At 43.3% G+C, this 15905-nt stretch overlaps 4 protein-coding genes across 8 annotated transcripts; 2 read left to right on the forward strand and 2 right to left on the reverse strand.

Annotated features, from left to right (window-relative positions):
- Window positions 1-117: 117 nt before the first annotated feature.
- On the forward strand, window positions 118-8286 carry LOC128891203 (uncharacterized). 3 transcript variants are annotated; one of them, XM_054150524.1, is made up of 10 exons: window positions 118-236; window positions 655-936; window positions 3263-3953; window positions 4688-4987; window positions 5362-6206; window positions 6987-7154; window positions 7238-7478; window positions 7567-7693; window positions 7781-7959; window positions 8041-8286. In XM_054150524.1, exons 3-10 carry the CDS (start codon window positions 3312-3314, stop codon window positions 8284-8286), a joined length of 2748 nt encoding a protein of 915 aa, XP_054006499.1. In that variant the 5' UTR covers window positions 118-236; window positions 655-936; window positions 3263-3311. The 3 variants fall into 3 exon arrangements, with proteins under 3 accessions (XP_054006499.1, XP_054006500.1, XP_054006501.1); XM_054150525.1 differs by lacking the exon at window positions 118-236 and adding an exon at window positions 2076-2305 and having other exon boundaries at window positions 773-936; XM_054150526.1 differs by lacking the exons at window positions 118-236; window positions 655-936 and adding an exon at window positions 1018-1250.
- A 19-nt stretch (window positions 8287-8305) lies between these two features.
- LOC128891248 (uncharacterized) lies at window positions 8306-13182 on the forward strand. Of its 2 annotated transcripts, XM_054150639.1 has the most exons (3): window positions 8309-9661; window positions 9813-10547; window positions 13042-13182. In XM_054150639.1, the coding sequence occupies exons 1-3, from the start codon at window positions 9542-9544 to the stop codon at window positions 13048-13050; spliced, it is 864 nt and encodes a 287-aa protein (XP_054006614.1). In that variant the 5' UTR covers window positions 8309-9541; the 3' UTR covers window positions 13051-13182. The 2 variants fall into 2 exon arrangements, with proteins under 2 accessions (XP_054006613.1, XP_054006614.1); XM_054150638.1 differs by lacking the exon at window positions 13042-13182 and having other exon boundaries at window positions 8306-9661; window positions 9813-10842.
- LOC128891264 (uncharacterized) lies at window positions 10843-12345 on the reverse strand. Its single transcript, XM_054150676.1, has 4 exons — window positions 11794-12345; window positions 11514-11714; window positions 11203-11334; window positions 10843-11136 (listed from the first exon to the last, which is right to left on the reverse strand). The coding sequence occupies exons 1-4, from the start codon at window positions 11890-11892 to the stop codon at window positions 10843-10845; spliced, it is 726 nt and encodes a 241-aa protein (XP_054006651.1). The 5' UTR covers window positions 11893-12345.
- A 620-nt stretch (window positions 13183-13802) lies between the features above and the next one.
- LOC128891266 (TM2 domain-containing protein almondex) lies at window positions 13803-15864 on the reverse strand. 2 transcript variants are annotated; one of them, XM_054150678.1, is made up of 6 exons: window positions 15732-15864; window positions 14877-15125; window positions 14732-14799; window positions 14521-14664; window positions 14180-14445; window positions 13803-14111 (listed from the first exon to the last, which is right to left on the reverse strand). In XM_054150678.1, the coding sequence occupies exons 2-6, from the start codon at window positions 14965-14967 to the stop codon at window positions 13976-13978; spliced, it is 705 nt and encodes a 234-aa protein (XP_054006653.1). In that variant the 5' UTR covers window positions 14968-15125; window positions 15732-15864; the 3' UTR covers window positions 13803-13975. The 2 variants fall into 2 exon arrangements, with proteins under 2 accessions (XP_054006653.1, XP_054006654.1); XM_054150679.1 differs by lacking the exon at window positions 15732-15864 and adding an exon at window positions 15398-15648.
- Window positions 15865-15905: the final 41 nt, after the last annotated feature.

Raw genomic sequence — 15905 nt, forward strand, 5'->3', positions numbered from 1 at the left:
GTGACACGCGACCACAACTCCTCGCCCGTATCATCGTCGCGCGTCGAGATATACTCGCAATTAGTCTTGAGAACACTGGAGACGAGAGGCTGGAGCAGCGGCGACTGGTGGCGCTAGGAGAGCGACGAGGAGGGTTAGGGGGTTACGAGAGCGTGAAGAGGATCAAATTTTCCGACCAACAAGGGGGCATGTAAGAACCCAAAGTATGTTTTTTCCACGTCGCGGAACATAAATAGGTAAAGTAGCCAACACGGTCGGATTAGTGTATAGTAATAGAAAAAAAATGAGTGCACGCAGCTCCTTCTCTCAACAACGTCTACGCAGTTGCATTAAGAAACTATAGTGGAAGAAAATACGAATCGAGGAGAAAAGTAGCTCCAATGATCTCTGGTCAGCCTGAGATGCCCCTTAATTCCTACGACCTGTCCCACCAAGTCTTGGAATTTTTATGCGCTCCAAGTTTGTGTATGATTTTTTGTTTTGTATAAACGAGGTTCTACTATACTCTCCCGATTATTTCTTGCTATCTCCATTGACAGAGGCTCTTGCGACTCCTCCACTCTATCTACACAATCTCTTCAAGTGCATCGAGGATCGGATACCTCTATTTTAAAGCATTTCTAGTTGACATCAACTGTTTACGGTGTTCCTTAGACAGAGTGCATCCAGCACGCGTCGCATCCATATGCAAATGGTGGACCTCGTTGAGTACGTCATCGGTGACTGCGCATGCGCGACCGCTATCGTCGAGCTAACTGGAATCGTAATCGTCCCAGCGGGTCGAGCGAGCGACTGGTCGAGCGTGGCGCGATTTCTCGCCCGATCGATGGGTAAAGCGGTTTCGAGACGAAGGATCGCGTTCGTGGCGCGCAACCAACGTCGTTTTTCACCGGAAATTGGACGAAGAAGTGACTCCACGCTACTATCTTGAGGCAGGTGCGTACCCTCCTATTTCTACTTGGATGAATCAGCTTGCGAAATCGACGGGAACCGACCCGCCAACCGAAATACGTCTCACGGTGTCGCGACCGACTGCGTCGCATCGGTTTACGTGTACGCATCAGGATGGCGAGCGTAGATTGACGCGTGTGTGCGTGCGCGATCAGCGAGTGTGCGCCAATTACCCGTCGCTGCCCTCCACGCCAGTCGCACGCGAATTTCAAGTAGAGCTTCGTCGAATCATCGCGCTCCCGCTTCTTCTAAGCCTTTTTCGGTGGTCTTTCGTACTCCATGGCACAGGATTACGCTGCGTAGGTACTTTTGTATCTGACAACAAGGTGGGCAAACAGAATCGTGGAAACTGTTCGGGTATGCTCGTCAGGTTTCGATGAAAACAGTATGAATATTTACGGAGATAGGCTCTTATCGGCTCACCCTCCTAATTGCGCGCGTATTCCAAGTGGGGCACGTTAAGTCGAATCGACGCGGTGTCCCTTTTCTTTTGTAGACCTCCGTATATCACGACATGGGTCAGTTACGCTACGTACTTTCATATCTGGCGAGTATAATAGGAAAGTGGAATGTTTAGTTGGCTCGTTTCGGTGAATGTAGAAAGTTCCAGGGATATAGTATCTAAACATTCGGTGGAGCATGGTTTAGACGGAATGAAACCTGACCATATGTCCCAATTCTATAGTGAACGGTGTTGCCTTGAATTAATGTAAAACCTCGTTTAGACGAAGAAAAGTAGGCTAGCGAGGGCACGTGTACCCGAATCTTCCATGTGCTCTCAGTTGCCTTGACTCTCCAGTCTACGCGCGACTCGACGCTCCACCTACTGGAAACCTACAACTCTCCCGATTCCAAAGCATACTAATTTTACTCTCAGTTCTCAACGCACGATCCAGCCTTCACAACAAACAAGGCATTTAACGCATTCGCAGTCGCTGACGTACTTTTACGTCTTTCACTTTCACAATCTAGAGGCTGTTGACGCCAGTGTGTTGTTACGTCTTTTCGTATACGGAAGCTGGAAGCTCCGAATCGTGAAAGCTGCCGGTTGCGGGTGCGATATCATAATCTACGCTACAGTGTAATCTACAGTCCTTCGTCTAAGTGTCATTAAAAAATTACAGAATATTATCTGTGCACGGTCTCGCGATCAGCGCCGGGAATTCCGTACCTAAATAGGCCGGTGTTGACACGATCGCCGTGGATCGTGTTCTCTGATGACACGCGACAGCTGTTTCGCTGTCCCACTCGACAGTCCGTCTTCTGTAGTCGTCGCCTTCGGTGTCCGCCTGGGAAGTTGGTGACGAACGCTGTACCCACGCAACCGGTTAGAGATGAGACGAATGATAGCGCCGTGAGTACGATCCTACGCCTCGGTTGTCTCGTTCCAATCGCTGCTCCATGTGACGTAGAGAACGGGTTAGGTTCCATCGAAACGATTATGTTGCTCGTACAGTAGGATTCCGCGAACGGCGAGATCGATTCCGCGAATATTCGCGATTGCATTATCGCGAAGCGTTGGGAGTATATACCACGGCTGTAAGCGCCCGTGTACGCGATAAGAGGAGGACGATACGCGGCGTGGATCGCAACATTTCGCGACCCCGCACTTTTGATTTTGCATGTTTGTTATGCGCGCGTTATACAATCTCTCGTATCGCTTCTGAGCGTCCTTCGGTTTTACGATATTTTGCTACCGGCGGTATCTCGACGACGCGAGGTTTTTTTTCGTACGAGCGGGATACAACTTTAAACACGCCAATGCGACGCGAAACTCGTTCGCTGGGAATGTCCCACGACAATTGTCGACCACAATTTATCAACCACATATTGACTCATCGACACCGCTAGGCCATGGTCGGTAGAGTGGATGTTGTGGTCGTACGCGGCATGTATCAACTATGAATAACGCTCCTCTAGAAGCTTCAGTCGAATAAAGTTTTATTTACGTAAAATATTGCGTCACGAATTAAATTTCGTGTCGATGGACGTTCATTCGTGACTTGCAAATAAAGTCTTATTCATTATTCAAGACTCCCCCGTTTACAGTACTGGTTACGTACTTGCACTTCTCAAATGAGAAACAGAGCGTAAAGTACTGGAACATGAAGATCAAGTGGAATTGATTATTCGTTATTCGCCACTGGTTATTCGAGTCTCTCTTGTTCACAGTCCTGGTTTCGTATTCGCATTTCTCAAACGAGAAGTGAAGCGTAAAGAACGAGAACAAAAAAGTCAAGTCTAATTGAAGCTTCTCCAAAGTTCCAAACCTTACAAGTTTTAATTCTTGGCTTATTCACTTATGTCACAGGTGACTGAATTCCTCAAGAGCGATATAAACACAGTGTCGACAGGTGTCGATGGTGTACGCCGACGTGCCTTCGACTAAGACCCACCAAGAGGAAGATACATCGAAAATGGCGACAGCCAGCGCGATGTCTCTCCCTCGTCTGGAGAAGAAAACCATGCCAGCTTACGATGATTCGATCGTCCTTCGCCTTTCGAACGATTTCGAAGGCATAATCGAGCAAATCGAGAACCTCCGGCTCGCACGTGATCGCGAAACTGGTAAGCGTTGCGAGTCCATGGTCGAGCGAACGAGACGCGAATCGACCGAACTTGAACGAACCAGCGACTGTGGGGCAAATTTCAGTGGGCCCTTGGTCTCTAGTTCAACCTCGGACGACGATAGCGGTGCCGACGACAGCGACGATCACTCCGAGGGTCTCGTCGAGCGTGGGCCAATTAAATCGCAGTATATCTCGACGCCTCGCGATCAACCTTACTGGACCAATGGCGGTTTCGATCGGTCCCTGAAACTGAAAGAGACTTCCATTCTCGATTACGACGTAACTGCTGAGCAGCTACTCCAGGACAAAGACTACAGCGAGAAATTGAACGCGTGTCTCGATCAGCTCCAAGACGCTTCGAGGACGGTTTGGAACTCTCTGAACGACAGCAAGAACCGAAACGCCTCAGAGCCATGCAGCTCGAACACGGAGGTAAGTCGTCTGCTGGTTTCTTGAGGGGATTTGCTACTTTGTTTACATCCTTGCAGAGTCAGAGGCCATCAGTCAGCATCACGTGGAGGCGGATGCTTCTCATGCGCCACCTTTTAGGTCACCAGCGTTATCTCGGTTTATTTAGACTCAAAGTTTATCTCCCACGCTCGCTATTGCATTTTTTTTTCGTGTTTTCTTTGTGACATGTTTAGAATTCATCCGTGGCTTAGGTCAATCCGAAGGAAATTCTAACAGAGTGTACTTGTTTCAGGATTTAAATGTAGAATGTTGCAATCTTGATATGCACCTTCGACAACAAATAAGTATTTATAGCAAGATGGTCCTTGGTTACAGGTGGTCGACATTCGTGTGCGAATTGCTTTGGTCTTACCTCTCAAAGATAAAGCGTGCCTCGCATCCTTGGGGTTTTACATGTAAAATTATGCATATACCAACATTGTTTATGTACTTGTTCGTTATATCGTTTTTTATCTAATGACATGTAAACGATCTTTTTAATACCTCCTCGGAGAAAGGACACACATCATAACGACAAGTTTTGCAACCGTTCCACCAAGACCAAGTCCAAAACAATTCCATAGTTAAAAAACAAAGAGTACCTTAATAGAAAACAATAGTAGTCCTTGTTAACCCTTGCACTAAAGGTCCTAGTCAAACTGGACTAAAGAACGCTCTCGTGTCCTGGTAATTCATCCAGACGTCGACTGTTTCAGCTTGCGTTAGGATCTCCGATTGTCACGAGCCCGATCGAACCAAGCGAGGATACATTGCTGGATATACTCTCACGTGGAGGATTCCAGGCAGCCCAAAGCTTCTCGGAGAACAATTTTCTCAATATAACTGACACTACGTCGACATGGCAGAATTCTCTCATAAGTGGCAGCAACGCAGCGGCTTCGAGATCTGAGAGTAGCGGCTCCAGCTGTGCTCGCTCACCTTGTCCAGCCACCTGTGCAGAGTCTCTGCAAATACCACGAATGAACCTCCTGTGCAGTCCAATTGGGCCCCATCAGGTAACGATCAGCTCTTCGTCGCATCGTTATTCGACACACCTTCGCGGATAATTCAACCGCTTAAAGTAAAGCAAGCGAAGGGATCGACTTGGAAAGCCTTCAGCCAATTACTTTAATAGAGAGAGTCTCTCGACTTGGTAAATCAAAGAGTAACAGCATTGAGTACCTCTTTTTCTAAAAAAGTCGATTCTTCACTTCCCAGAATTCATTTTGCAATGTCGTTGGCATTCTTTATTCTTCTTTCTTGATCCACGTGCCCTGTAATCTCTGCTATACATGATTCACAACTTCTTTTCTTTGTATCCGCTGTGATCTCTTCTACGCCATGTACTAGAAGGTCCACCCATGTTCAATCGCTGTATCCGAATCCACAGGTCGCCGCCACGACGTACAGGCCATCGCAAATTTTGTCCTCCTCTTCGAACTCCTCGTCGTCTTTGTCTTCCTTCTCTTCCTCATCGAATCAATCGTATGGTGACACCCCGAGTCCCACCGACTGCCGAGGCCTGTCCTGTTCGCGGATCGAAGAGCGGCTGGGCGAAGATCTCGAGAACTTGTCCTTTTGGAACGAAGCTTGCGAGTCCTTTAGAAATAACGGGTTAAACGATTGTGAAATCGCCGCGCAAAACAGCATCGGGAACGGTGGCTCGACGGAGATCGTCGATACCATCGACAACAGTGAATTACAGCTGATCGAAGAAGTCCTGAGAGGCTTGGGGGATGACAGACACGATAAGGAAGAAACCCGACGAAGCGAATCTTCTTCGGAATCGGACAACGCCGCGTGTCTGCTTTCGTTTGAGAATGCACCCGCGTGTCAAGAATCGTGTCTACGGGAAAATTCAACTGACGAGCAATACTTGTCGAATTGCAATGGAAACGCTGTCGAGTCGTCGCCCGTTTCGTACACCACCCAAAAGAACATTCCTTATATCCAAGTGGTCCCAGACTACCCCAAGAACGGACAACCGGAAATATCTAGAACGGACAGTGGACGCGATATCGACTTTGCCGCGTTGTTGCAATCTTCTTGTCATTCTTCGTCAACCGCGGACGCTACTGTCATTCCAAATGTCAGTGCGCAATTGTCTCTCTTCGAACGGCAACGGAAAAAAAGCTTCGAACAGTTTAGGTCAACCAAGTGGACGGACACAAGCGACGACTTCCAAATACCGAAAGTGGTCGCCTGTTTCGAGTCTTCGAGGCCTCAGCGACGACGGTGAGTCTTGTTTTATTTATACTTGAAGATGAAGGTGATGTAGTATGTTCAATCCAACAAAAAATCCACACAATCCCATTGATGAGTCATAAGAATGCACTTTAAGAGAGGAAGCTATAAATGATTTCACAGGTTGAGAGGTTCCGTGCATTCACGTGCACTCAAGCGACGTGACAATTGGTTTACTTGGCACTTGATCTTTAACCCCTTCATGCTCACCATATCACTTCCGATTACCGAGAACTTCAAACAATCGTTATTGTAACTTCGATATTAAGCATGTCTCTTCATTTTACGAATTATTTTTTTAACCCTAACACACTTTACTTTAACAACCAGGCGTAAGTTCAATCATATTTGCACTCTGACCTTCGTTAACCAATTTTCGTGTGCGACAAATTGATTATTCATTGACATCAGAAAGTGCCATGTCATAGGATTTTACCATACCGAATATTAATTGTGTTTTTGCGACATTGTGGTTTTCTATCAATCATATTTTTGGGTCAAGGCAATCAATTCTCAGGATTCTTATGCCAGACAGCGGTTCACTTCGATAATCCCTTCACTTTTAGGACGTCACACTTCTCTCTTATAACTTCCGCGCCTTCACTATATGGCATGCTATACACAGATACACTATACGGCACAAACAGACATGTTCCTTGAAGCGAAGACAACTCCCATAGAAAATATCACTGACGAAAATTAACAATGAATATGTTTTTACTGCAAACGCCACAGGATATATTTCGATTAAATAAATAATCGCGTTTGCAGGAACTCCGATCGCAACATAATGCCCTGGCCATCGCTCAACTTGCCATCTGTAAAGGCTAGCGAAAGGTTGAAGGAGGGTTTGAACCCTAAGGAGGTGGAGAGGGCTATGAGCTGTCTGCTGAAACGGTCGGTGGAGGAACTTGCCAAGCAGGACGAAGACGGAGACACGTAAGAACGTTTGTGGTCGCGAACGATCCATAGTACACTCCTCTTCTTATTCCACGTTTTCATTTCTCATCGTTCTTCAACAGAATGCTGATGTGTTTGGTGGGCAATCCTGACGAACTGGTGGACAAGAAGGCTTACTTGGCGCCACTCGTAGAACGATTGAGTATAGCCAATGGAGCTCTGACTGCTACGAACAATCGAGGCGAGGACGCCCTTTACTTGGCCGCCTTGAACTGCCCAGAGTATTCTTACGTCACTGGATATCTAGCTGCGACGATGTTGCAAAAAGGAATCGACGTCAATCAACGACTGTATCACACCCGGGTAAGCTTATCCACTCCTTTATAAAGCTGCATCTCTTGTCTACTTGGTCGATTCGTAAAATAACTTCCTCCATCCTGTTTGTTCGCAGGGTGACACACTGATACACTCGGTTGCAGCACAAGGGGACTCTCACGGTGAAGTCCTCGCAGAGTTGCTGGCTTTAAAAACAGTCCAAGGAAATGCTGTCTTCGATTTGTCGAAACGCAACTACGATGGTTAGTCTCTCTAGAATACCATGACTACCTATAATAATAATAAAAAGGATGATGAATTGGTTTAAATTTCCTGCTTCATTTCCGTAGGAAGGACCGCTCTTCACGTGGCAGTCCAAACCCACGACCCTACCAGGGGAATCGTGTCCGTGGCTACCGTGAGGCTGTTGTTGAAGTACGGTGCCGATCCCAGAATCAAGGAGACGAAATGCGGCGACACTGCGCTGCATATGGCCGTGTCCTTAAGCTGCGACCCTGCGCTAGTGAAGGTAAACCTTTCAAAGACGTCACTCGTATCACCTCCATCCAATTCCATCCTGATTCGTTGATTCGCTTTGTCTCTTCAACAGATGTTACTGGCCGCGCACGGTTCCGACCTGGCGAACGCGACCAACTATAACCTGAACACGGCGCTGCACATGACTGCATCTGTTTCGAACAACGTGACTCTGGAGAGACAGAAGGAGGTCTTCTGGCTCTTGACTCAAGCTGGAGGTTACACGAATCAGCCGAATCGCCAGGGGAAGACACCATTGGCCCTCGTCCCGGCGGAAAGGAAAAGCGCGATACGGAAGATCTTTTACAAAAGGTCGTGATGACGGTCGGGGTCGACGCCTCGGTACACTTGCTCAAAGATGAACGCAAACGCTTACGAAGCTATTCATAAAACGTCGTCGTACCTTCTCTACGTACAATAAGCGGTCAGCCTAAAATGGCACGCGTTTGTTCTTTACACTCCGACGTTCGTTCTTTCTTCAATTACCTTCTCTTTATCGCGGAACGATTTTACATCTCGTGGAATATACACGGACCTAAAAACGGAGACAGAAAGCTAAACGTTGACGCGAGTTAACTTGTGTGGGTTTATACTTGGTAGAGCAAACATGGCGAACTCGCAGAAATTGCAGGGTGCCAAGTCCTTTTATAACTTAGAGCTGTAGATATTTGTAGATTGATTTAGACAGATCGTCATGCTTGTTTCACCAACTACACGTTGAATCAGCCATACCTCTTATGCGTGTACAAAACACAACACACGTGGTACAAAATGTCTTTATTTTCAATAATCGAGACTCGATCGCTTACTCGGTGATTATCCGCCGCGACTAAGTACCTGTTCGCCATACTAAACTTAGATTATAATTCAGTACAGTATATCAGTATAATTGAGTACTCTGAAGCAAAACTAACGACGAAGATAGTCGTATTTATTGCTCTACGAATGGAAAACGAGTCAATCAAAAGGAGATTGTTGTAAAGAATGACTCGTCGATGGCTGAGGTTTATCATAGCGGTGCAGCAATTCCGGTGTGTTTGCGCCGTGCTTTTCCGGCGTGGAATTATCCAGACCTGTTACAGTTGAACGCGCAATCGGACGCTACTACAGTCGCCAACAATACGTGTGTGTGTGTGCCCGACGGGACGATACTAACCGCCACCAACACAACACTAACGCACGATGGTAACGGAGCCGAACCGATTCACGTCCATCTACCACCTCGACGAGATTAGTGGATGGAACGCGTTGCGATCGTGTGACGCGCATGTCACTCAATATAAAAGCGGCACCATACAACTGTCCATCTTAATCTCGTAGATCGCGACCGATTTTTATTCGGTGTCAGTCCTCCGCAACGACGGCGCAACGTTTTCTTTCGCTATGATGCACGCGAGCTCGACGTGTCGATTTTCGTTGCTACCCCTCCGTGACGGGCGTTGAATTCGATGAATCGAAGGTAGATTTTCGACGAATTGAGGCTTCGTGGACGAGAGAACAACCGGACGCTGCCAGATCGAACCGCTCGAAAGGGTTTTGCATAAGTTCAAGAAGAGAACGGAAAAGAGCAGCAAATGAAGACGATGCTGGAATTGGCCAGCTGCTTGGCGTTTCTCGCGGCGGCGAACAGCATCAGCGAACAGTGCACGCTTCACGAGAACACAAGGATCACGTGCCGCTGCATCGGAAACGAGGTACGTCGCGATCAGATCTTATTTGGGGGAGATTCTGCCAGGCTTCGCGTTTGCCAAAGATATTAATTACTAAAAACAATCTCTTTTAACATACTGAAGACCTCTGGGTGTCCCCTCGTCACACTAACTCCCTCACTATTTTTTTTTTCAGGAATTTTTCCTTCCCGAGGGCTACAACTACGAAAACGTGACGAGCCTGCGAATCGCATCCTGCACTTTCGCGAACCTCCACTTCTCCAGTTTGACGGAGGCGAATCGAATCGCGGAGATAACCGTGCAGAATATCAGCGGAAGCTTGATCTTCGAGCTGTTCCTGACGTCGAAGACGATGAAACTGTTGAAGTTGACCAACATACGGCGGATACCATTGATCACACACGACACGTTCCTCAGTCTTTCTAGCATCGAGACAGTGCGGATCGAGGAGGTACGAATCGATCGTTTCGAGGAACGATTCATGGACATAACGATAAACGACTTCTCCATGATCAACGTCACGATCGAACACATCGACGGGTTGAACTTCTCCGAGAAAGGTGGAACGTTGCGGATCGAGAACAGCGTGTTCCAAAACGTTACGGCCTCGCTGAATTTCGCTTATTTCTCGAACGTGGAGATTTTGCGTTCAAAGTTCCATCTTCAGAAGCCTGGTCACTTGTTGATCGAAGGGGATCTAGTCTCCATCGAGGACTGTGTCTTCTCGAACGCCAGCGCTAACGTGGTCGCAGCTAACAGCATTACCATAAACGCTACGTGTGCAGATGGGAAAAGCTCGATGAGACTTTCGTCGAGCAGGATCAAGAGCGTGAACAATCGACTGCCTACCGAAATAGTTTACACGGGAAATAGACGCATCGGAGGACAGTTTCTCAATTATAATAACACGGTGTGTATCGCTGGCGATTGCAAATGTCCGAAGAGTAGCGGGCAGAGTACGCGTAGAGCGGCCATTTTCATTTTTTCATCTATTACTTTTCAATTTCTGCTACCGCTAACTCTTCTGACGTCGACGATTTCATAACTATCTCGGTAGAAGTACATCTAGCTCTCTCTCCCATCTCAAAGTGGGTGGCATAGACACAATGATTTTTCGTTTAATAATTTGTACAACTATCATGACGACAATCGTACGATAAATCGTTAAGTCTATGACCCCTGCGTTTTCATAACGGTCAGAATGTCTACTCGACACCTGCGTCCGCTTTTGATGAACAAAGCATCAATTCTTCCCTTTGTTCATTAATCTTTTGTAGCATGGCTCTGTTATTTTCTACCAATCGAAGTATAATTTCTTCGTAACTACTCGACTGTTCTTCGTCAAGATCTGGTCGTGCCATTCTTTCGCCTTTCGGTCGACGGTTACCCATCAACTTCTCCAGCTGATCTAGATATTTGTCCCGACTTCGCGTCATGCATCGCAATTGGTGTTCGTATTGATTCTGCTTCGATCGCAACAGTTTCCCCAATTTAATCGTCTGTAAAATATAAAAGTATAAAAACATAAAAGCAAAGAGAGGTTGTAAGAGACCAGTCTATCTTACCTCTTCCAATAGACTTTTATGCTGACGTTTTAACTTCTGGATTTCTTCCTTCGCACATCTCTCTCTCTCCAGAGTTTGACTCAAGGTTCGCTCCTGCCTTTCCAGAGCTTCTTTCGATGCCTTGACACGATTCTAAAGTAAAAAAGATTTACTTTGAAAATATACATGCAGTTTATATTATACAACAAAAACATAGTTGTTTAAGTCAACTATCTATTGCCATGATAATTACCCTTTACATATCTAAGTTGCTTGTAACAGAAGAGGACGTGATATTATACCATTAAAATTAAATGATAATAAAGACTCACCTTAAGATTGTAATTATCATTTGAGATCTTGGAACACACATCTTCGAGCTGATCGTATCTTTTCATCTGTGACCTGTGCTTGTGGATCAGCTTCCAGGATGCATCAACCAATTTCAGGGAGACATCAAGTAGTGTCTGAAGAGAAGGAGGCTCATTGCTGATATTGAGTGTTACTGGTTCAATACCTAAGGCATCCAATTCCTAAGTCAAACAAAAATGTAGTATGTTAAACATGGTTCAATTCTCCTAGATTCATGGCAAGTCTAATAGAATATCATACTTCGGACAGCATACACAAGGAGTCTTCCAAACTTCCTTTTATACGCGACGCCGATGTTTCTTCTTTCATATATTTCTCTGATATGCTCGGACTATTCATTGTTATTTTCTAACGGTAACGGTAATCGAGACGCGTTTCACAATAGGTGATTAGATGAATTAAAGTAGTCTGTCAAATCACACGAAATTACATTTAACAAAATGAATATTATTGCTCGTCGTAAGTGCTATGAAATCGGCAATTTCAACCATGCGCGATCATTGCAGACACGATTAGGAACAGTCGACGAAATTAAAATTATTGGAAAGAATCACATGGAATATAATTAAGCGATAGAAGTCAAAGAGAAACCCTGCCAAGTGCAAAAAGCACACCAAATCGAAAGAAAGCATCTATGTAAAGGTGTTAATGAATATTAATTCGTTACGTTTAAATATCTGACGATTACCCGCCCAATCATCGGCGTCATGTTCCTTTGGTGAATGGAATACAAGATGGTAGTACGAGTTCGTGCAAATTTTAGGGACTAGGTTAGTGAAGCCCATGTTTACGTGTGATAAAGTCACTACATTTAGTTTTGCGTATACAGCCCTTGCCTTATGGTACAGTCGTTGTAGTATTACAATTTGAAAACATTAGATCTCCTGTACTTGCAATGTTTAAAGTAGGACCTGTTATGTAGCCTTACCGATAACGTGATAATTTATCTAAAAAACAGAAAACGTGAAACGATATGTTTCCTCTTTCTTCCTTCTTCCAATCTTACCTATCCTTCGTCAACTTATCTCTATTGATTTAGTATTACAGTATTTGTTAACATAATTATATTACAATATATGCAGGCTGTTATTCACTTCGACCATACATACATATATGTATAGGTTATTCCTCTGCCTTTTGGCTAGTTATACTGTAATCACGATAGATTGTCAATTTCGCTTAGGATACAATGACGCGACGCGCTTGTGGTTTTGTTGTATTTCGTCGAATGGAGGGTATTATTGAATATCTTTTAATGCAAGTATCATATGGTCAACATCATTGGACACCACCCAAAGGTCTACAACTTGATTCATTTATCTATGTCGAGCGATTCCTGAAAAACATAACCCCTTGCTCGAAGCCGACAACTAAAATGTCTATAATTCGTGTCTAACGAAACACGTCCTACTCGAAACGGAATGGAATTGTTTTGTTTACAGTCATATATTACACTAATGTCCTACATAATCTACTTTTTATTTATAGGTCATGTAGATCCTGGTGAATCAGACATGGAAACCGCTCTACGTGAAACAGAAGAAGAAGCGGGTTTGGTAGCCAACGATCTGAAAATTTTCAAAAACGTGAAAGAAGAAATAAATTATAACGTGAATGGACAACCAAAAATTGTTATTTATTGGCTAGCAGAACTAATAAATCGTAACAAGTCTGTCCGAATGTCGGACGAACATCAAGCATTTAAGTGGCTTCCATTAGAAGAAGCTTGTTCTACAGCTAAATACGAAGAGTTACAGAACGTGTTAAAAAATTTCAACGATTATATACTTAAAAATCTTTCTTAGCATTTTAGTTTTTTGTAACACATATTATTTATATGTCAGCATGTGATGTATAATTATTTACTACAAAGCTGAGAAAGAAAAGGAGCATGTGTGATTATACCAAATATATTATTTTTAAATATATTTTTCTAAAAACATTATTACATATGCATTGTATCACCATCCAGTGGTGAGCGTTTCTAGAATTTCGTTCTAAATTTTGAAGTGAAAATAGTTTCACTGTTGCCGCCAGATGGCGAATGGCGTTTAGTATCAGTGGCGCCATCGGTGGGAAAACGTCCAAGTTTTTAGTGAAAATAGTTCTCCCAGTGGCTGTTAGATGGCGACTGATTTAATTAGTGGCGCCATCGGTGGGAAAATGTCCAAGTTTGTAGTAAAAACAGTTCTCATCAATAATTATGGACCCCTTAATTAGCGAGGTTCAGTGGGGATATGTTAATAAAATTATATTTATGAAAGAGAATTACTCAATATATTATATACATATCACATTATAGTTCAGTTTTTTTACAGGTAATAAATAAAATGCTCTTATTTTTACACATTAACATTCACATTTAAACTAAGGAGTTTGCTTCTTCTATAAACAATATAGATCATGTTACCATTGGAAACAGTTAAATATATAATGATCCATCTGCTGGGCCTAAATATCTCATAGAAATAAGTATTACATCAATCAGTGTCCATACACCAAGTCCTCCAAAACTGAATAGTTTACCAATTCCCTCTTGCCAATGGCCCAGATAAAATCTGCAATTCGTATTAATGAAAATATACATTCCTACTCTGTAATTAAAGACTTGTTATAAACAATGTACCGATCGGCTCCAAAACCCCCTAAGGTAACACTTAATATTAAGGCAGTAGACCAGCGATACCCTACAGTCCAATTGCACAGTAAGTTTTTCATGAACTTTCGTCTCCCTAGACATAGTATGTCATTGTTCACTGTACAGTTAGTTCTATAATATTGGCGAGGGGATGCCACTGAACTACAAGAATTTTTTTGATGGCAGTCATGTTCCCAATGTTCTGTTTGATAACAATAACGGCATATGTATTTTTTTTGAAAGGTTTGCTCACCCTTAAATTTCAATGTATTAATTATTGTGTGATATATAATGGATAAGGTGACATTATGTATTGTTATATTACTTACAACACAGTCAACATGTTCCAAAATAGAACAATTGGCAATATACACCATTCCATATATACAACTCGTATTTAAATTACATTTCAAACATTCTCCACTTAACTCTGAACAGGCAGTACCACTTGGACATAATCTCATTGTTTCTTCCTGTAATTATTGAAATTATTTGACTATTATACTTGTTACTGAAAGGATGTTGTAATGGATATATCACCTTTTTGCTACTATGGGCAGGTGTAGAATTTGCATTAGCCTCTTTTAATGCATAGTTAATCATACTATCTGGAAGAAGAATATTGTAGAATGAATACTTCGAGAATAAACAATTGATCATAGTATCCAAGTTAATTGTAACTTACCATAACCCATGGAGCCTTGTTTTACAGTAGTTAACAAAATTGCCAGGAGAATAAAAATTACGTTTCTCGAACTAAGTCGCACAATATTCATTATGGAAAGTATCTAATTGATCGAATTGATGCAAACCATACAGGAATTTTTGATAATCTTTCCTTATTTACGTATGGAAAAGCATAGTTTTATAAGTCCAACCTTCGGGTCCAACTATACCTAGTTTACGATACGAAGCTAACAGAGGTTAAATTCATCTAAATCAAAACGAAACAACGTAATACTAAGGATTAATGATAAAAACATTAATGATCTTGAACTTTTCAAATTCGTCACTATCTCATTTAGGATTAAACGCCACAACTTTATAACAACATGGCAAAGGATCATTCAAATTGTTTAATTCAGCTGACAACTAATTGTATACAGAACGAAAACAGTGGAAAACAGTGATTCGACTGACTATTTCACAAACCGATATTGTATGATCTGGTTTACACTATAGAAACTTTTGATACGGATATTAAACCTTGTTTACATCGATCGTATTAAATTACATTAATTTGGTCTAATCTCGCTGCTTTCGAATATCGTATCATTCTAATACGCCAACATTTACAGCGTCGACACCAAAACAATTTGATACAAATATAGTTGATACGCGTATCAATATCAACTGTTTGGTGTAAATTAGGCCTATGTTTCTTCGACTTTCTTCGCTCGAGTGTGATATCAGCGATGGGCTAGTTTCGAATAAATCTGAAGTTTGTCTTGTTTCCTTCTTTGGAAAATGTTCAAAAGAGGAAACGAGACAAACATATCGTCAAACTTCAAATTTATTCGAAGCCTAGGGTTTTGCTCACCTCTGGTTGATATTATTGCGTACCGCTACTTTCGATAGAGATAAATTGATCCCCAGGTCATTCCTAGATGGCAGAGCGGAGACCCGTTTGCCCGTTGTTATGGAATGTGAATGAGCCTTTACGTTTGGCAGTTCTGTTTGAAGTTTAGCGCCAATTACGATTTTTTTGTATTTA

This window comes from Hylaeus anthracinus, unplaced genomic scaffold (genome assembly GCF_026225885.1).
Source record: "Hylaeus anthracinus isolate JK02 unplaced genomic scaffold, UHH_iyHylAnth1.0_haploid 12001, whole genome shotgun sequence".
Classification (NCBI taxonomy): domain Eukaryota; kingdom Metazoa; phylum Arthropoda; class Insecta; order Hymenoptera; family Colletidae; genus Hylaeus; species Hylaeus anthracinus.

Bases quoted from the DNA above. Each gene is read 5' to 3' on its own strand.
- LOC128891203 (XM_054150524.1), top strand. From the start codon at position 3,312: ATGGTGTACGCCGACGTGCCTTCGACTAAGACCCACCAAGAGGAAGAT. The intron at 4,988-5,361 runs GTAACGATCAGC...CCGAATCCACAG, and splicing joins GTCCAATTGGGCCCCATCAG to GTCGCCGCCACGACGTACAG. The intron at 7,960-8,040 runs GTAAACCTTTCA...TCTCTTCAACAG, and splicing joins GCGACCCTGCGCTAGTGAAG to ATGTTACTGGCCGCGCACGG.
- LOC128891248 (XM_054150638.1), top strand. From the start codon at position 9,542: ATGAAGACGATGCTGGAATTGGCCAGCTGCTTGGCGTTTCTCGCGGCG. The intron at 9,662-9,812 runs GTACGTCGCGAT...TTTTTTTTTCAG, and splicing joins GCCGCTGCATCGGAAACGAG to GAATTTTTCCTTCCCGAGGG.
- LOC128891264 (XM_054150676.1), bottom strand. From the start codon at position 11,892: ATGAATAGTCCGAGCATATCAGAGAAATATATGAAAGAAGAAACATCG. The intron at 11,715-11,793 runs GTATGATATTCT...TGTTTGACTTAG, and splicing joins CCTTGTGTATGCTGTCCGAA to GAATTGGATGCCTTAGGTAT. The intron at 11,137-11,202 runs GTAAGATAGACT...TATATTTTACAG, and splicing joins ATAAAAGTCTATTGGAAGAG to ACGATTAAATTGGGGAAACT.
- LOC128891266 (XM_054150678.1), bottom strand. From the start codon at position 14,967: ATGAATATTGTGCGACTTAGTTCGAGAAACGTAATTTTTATTCTCCTG. The intron at 14,800-14,876 runs GTAAGTTACAAT...TTCTTCTTCCAG, and splicing joins ACAAGGCTCCATGGGTTATG to ATAGTATGATTAACTATGCA. The intron at 14,446-14,520 runs GTAAGTAATATA...TTGAAATTTAAG, and splicing joins TGGAACATGTTGACTGTGTT to GGTGAGCAAACCTTTCAAAA.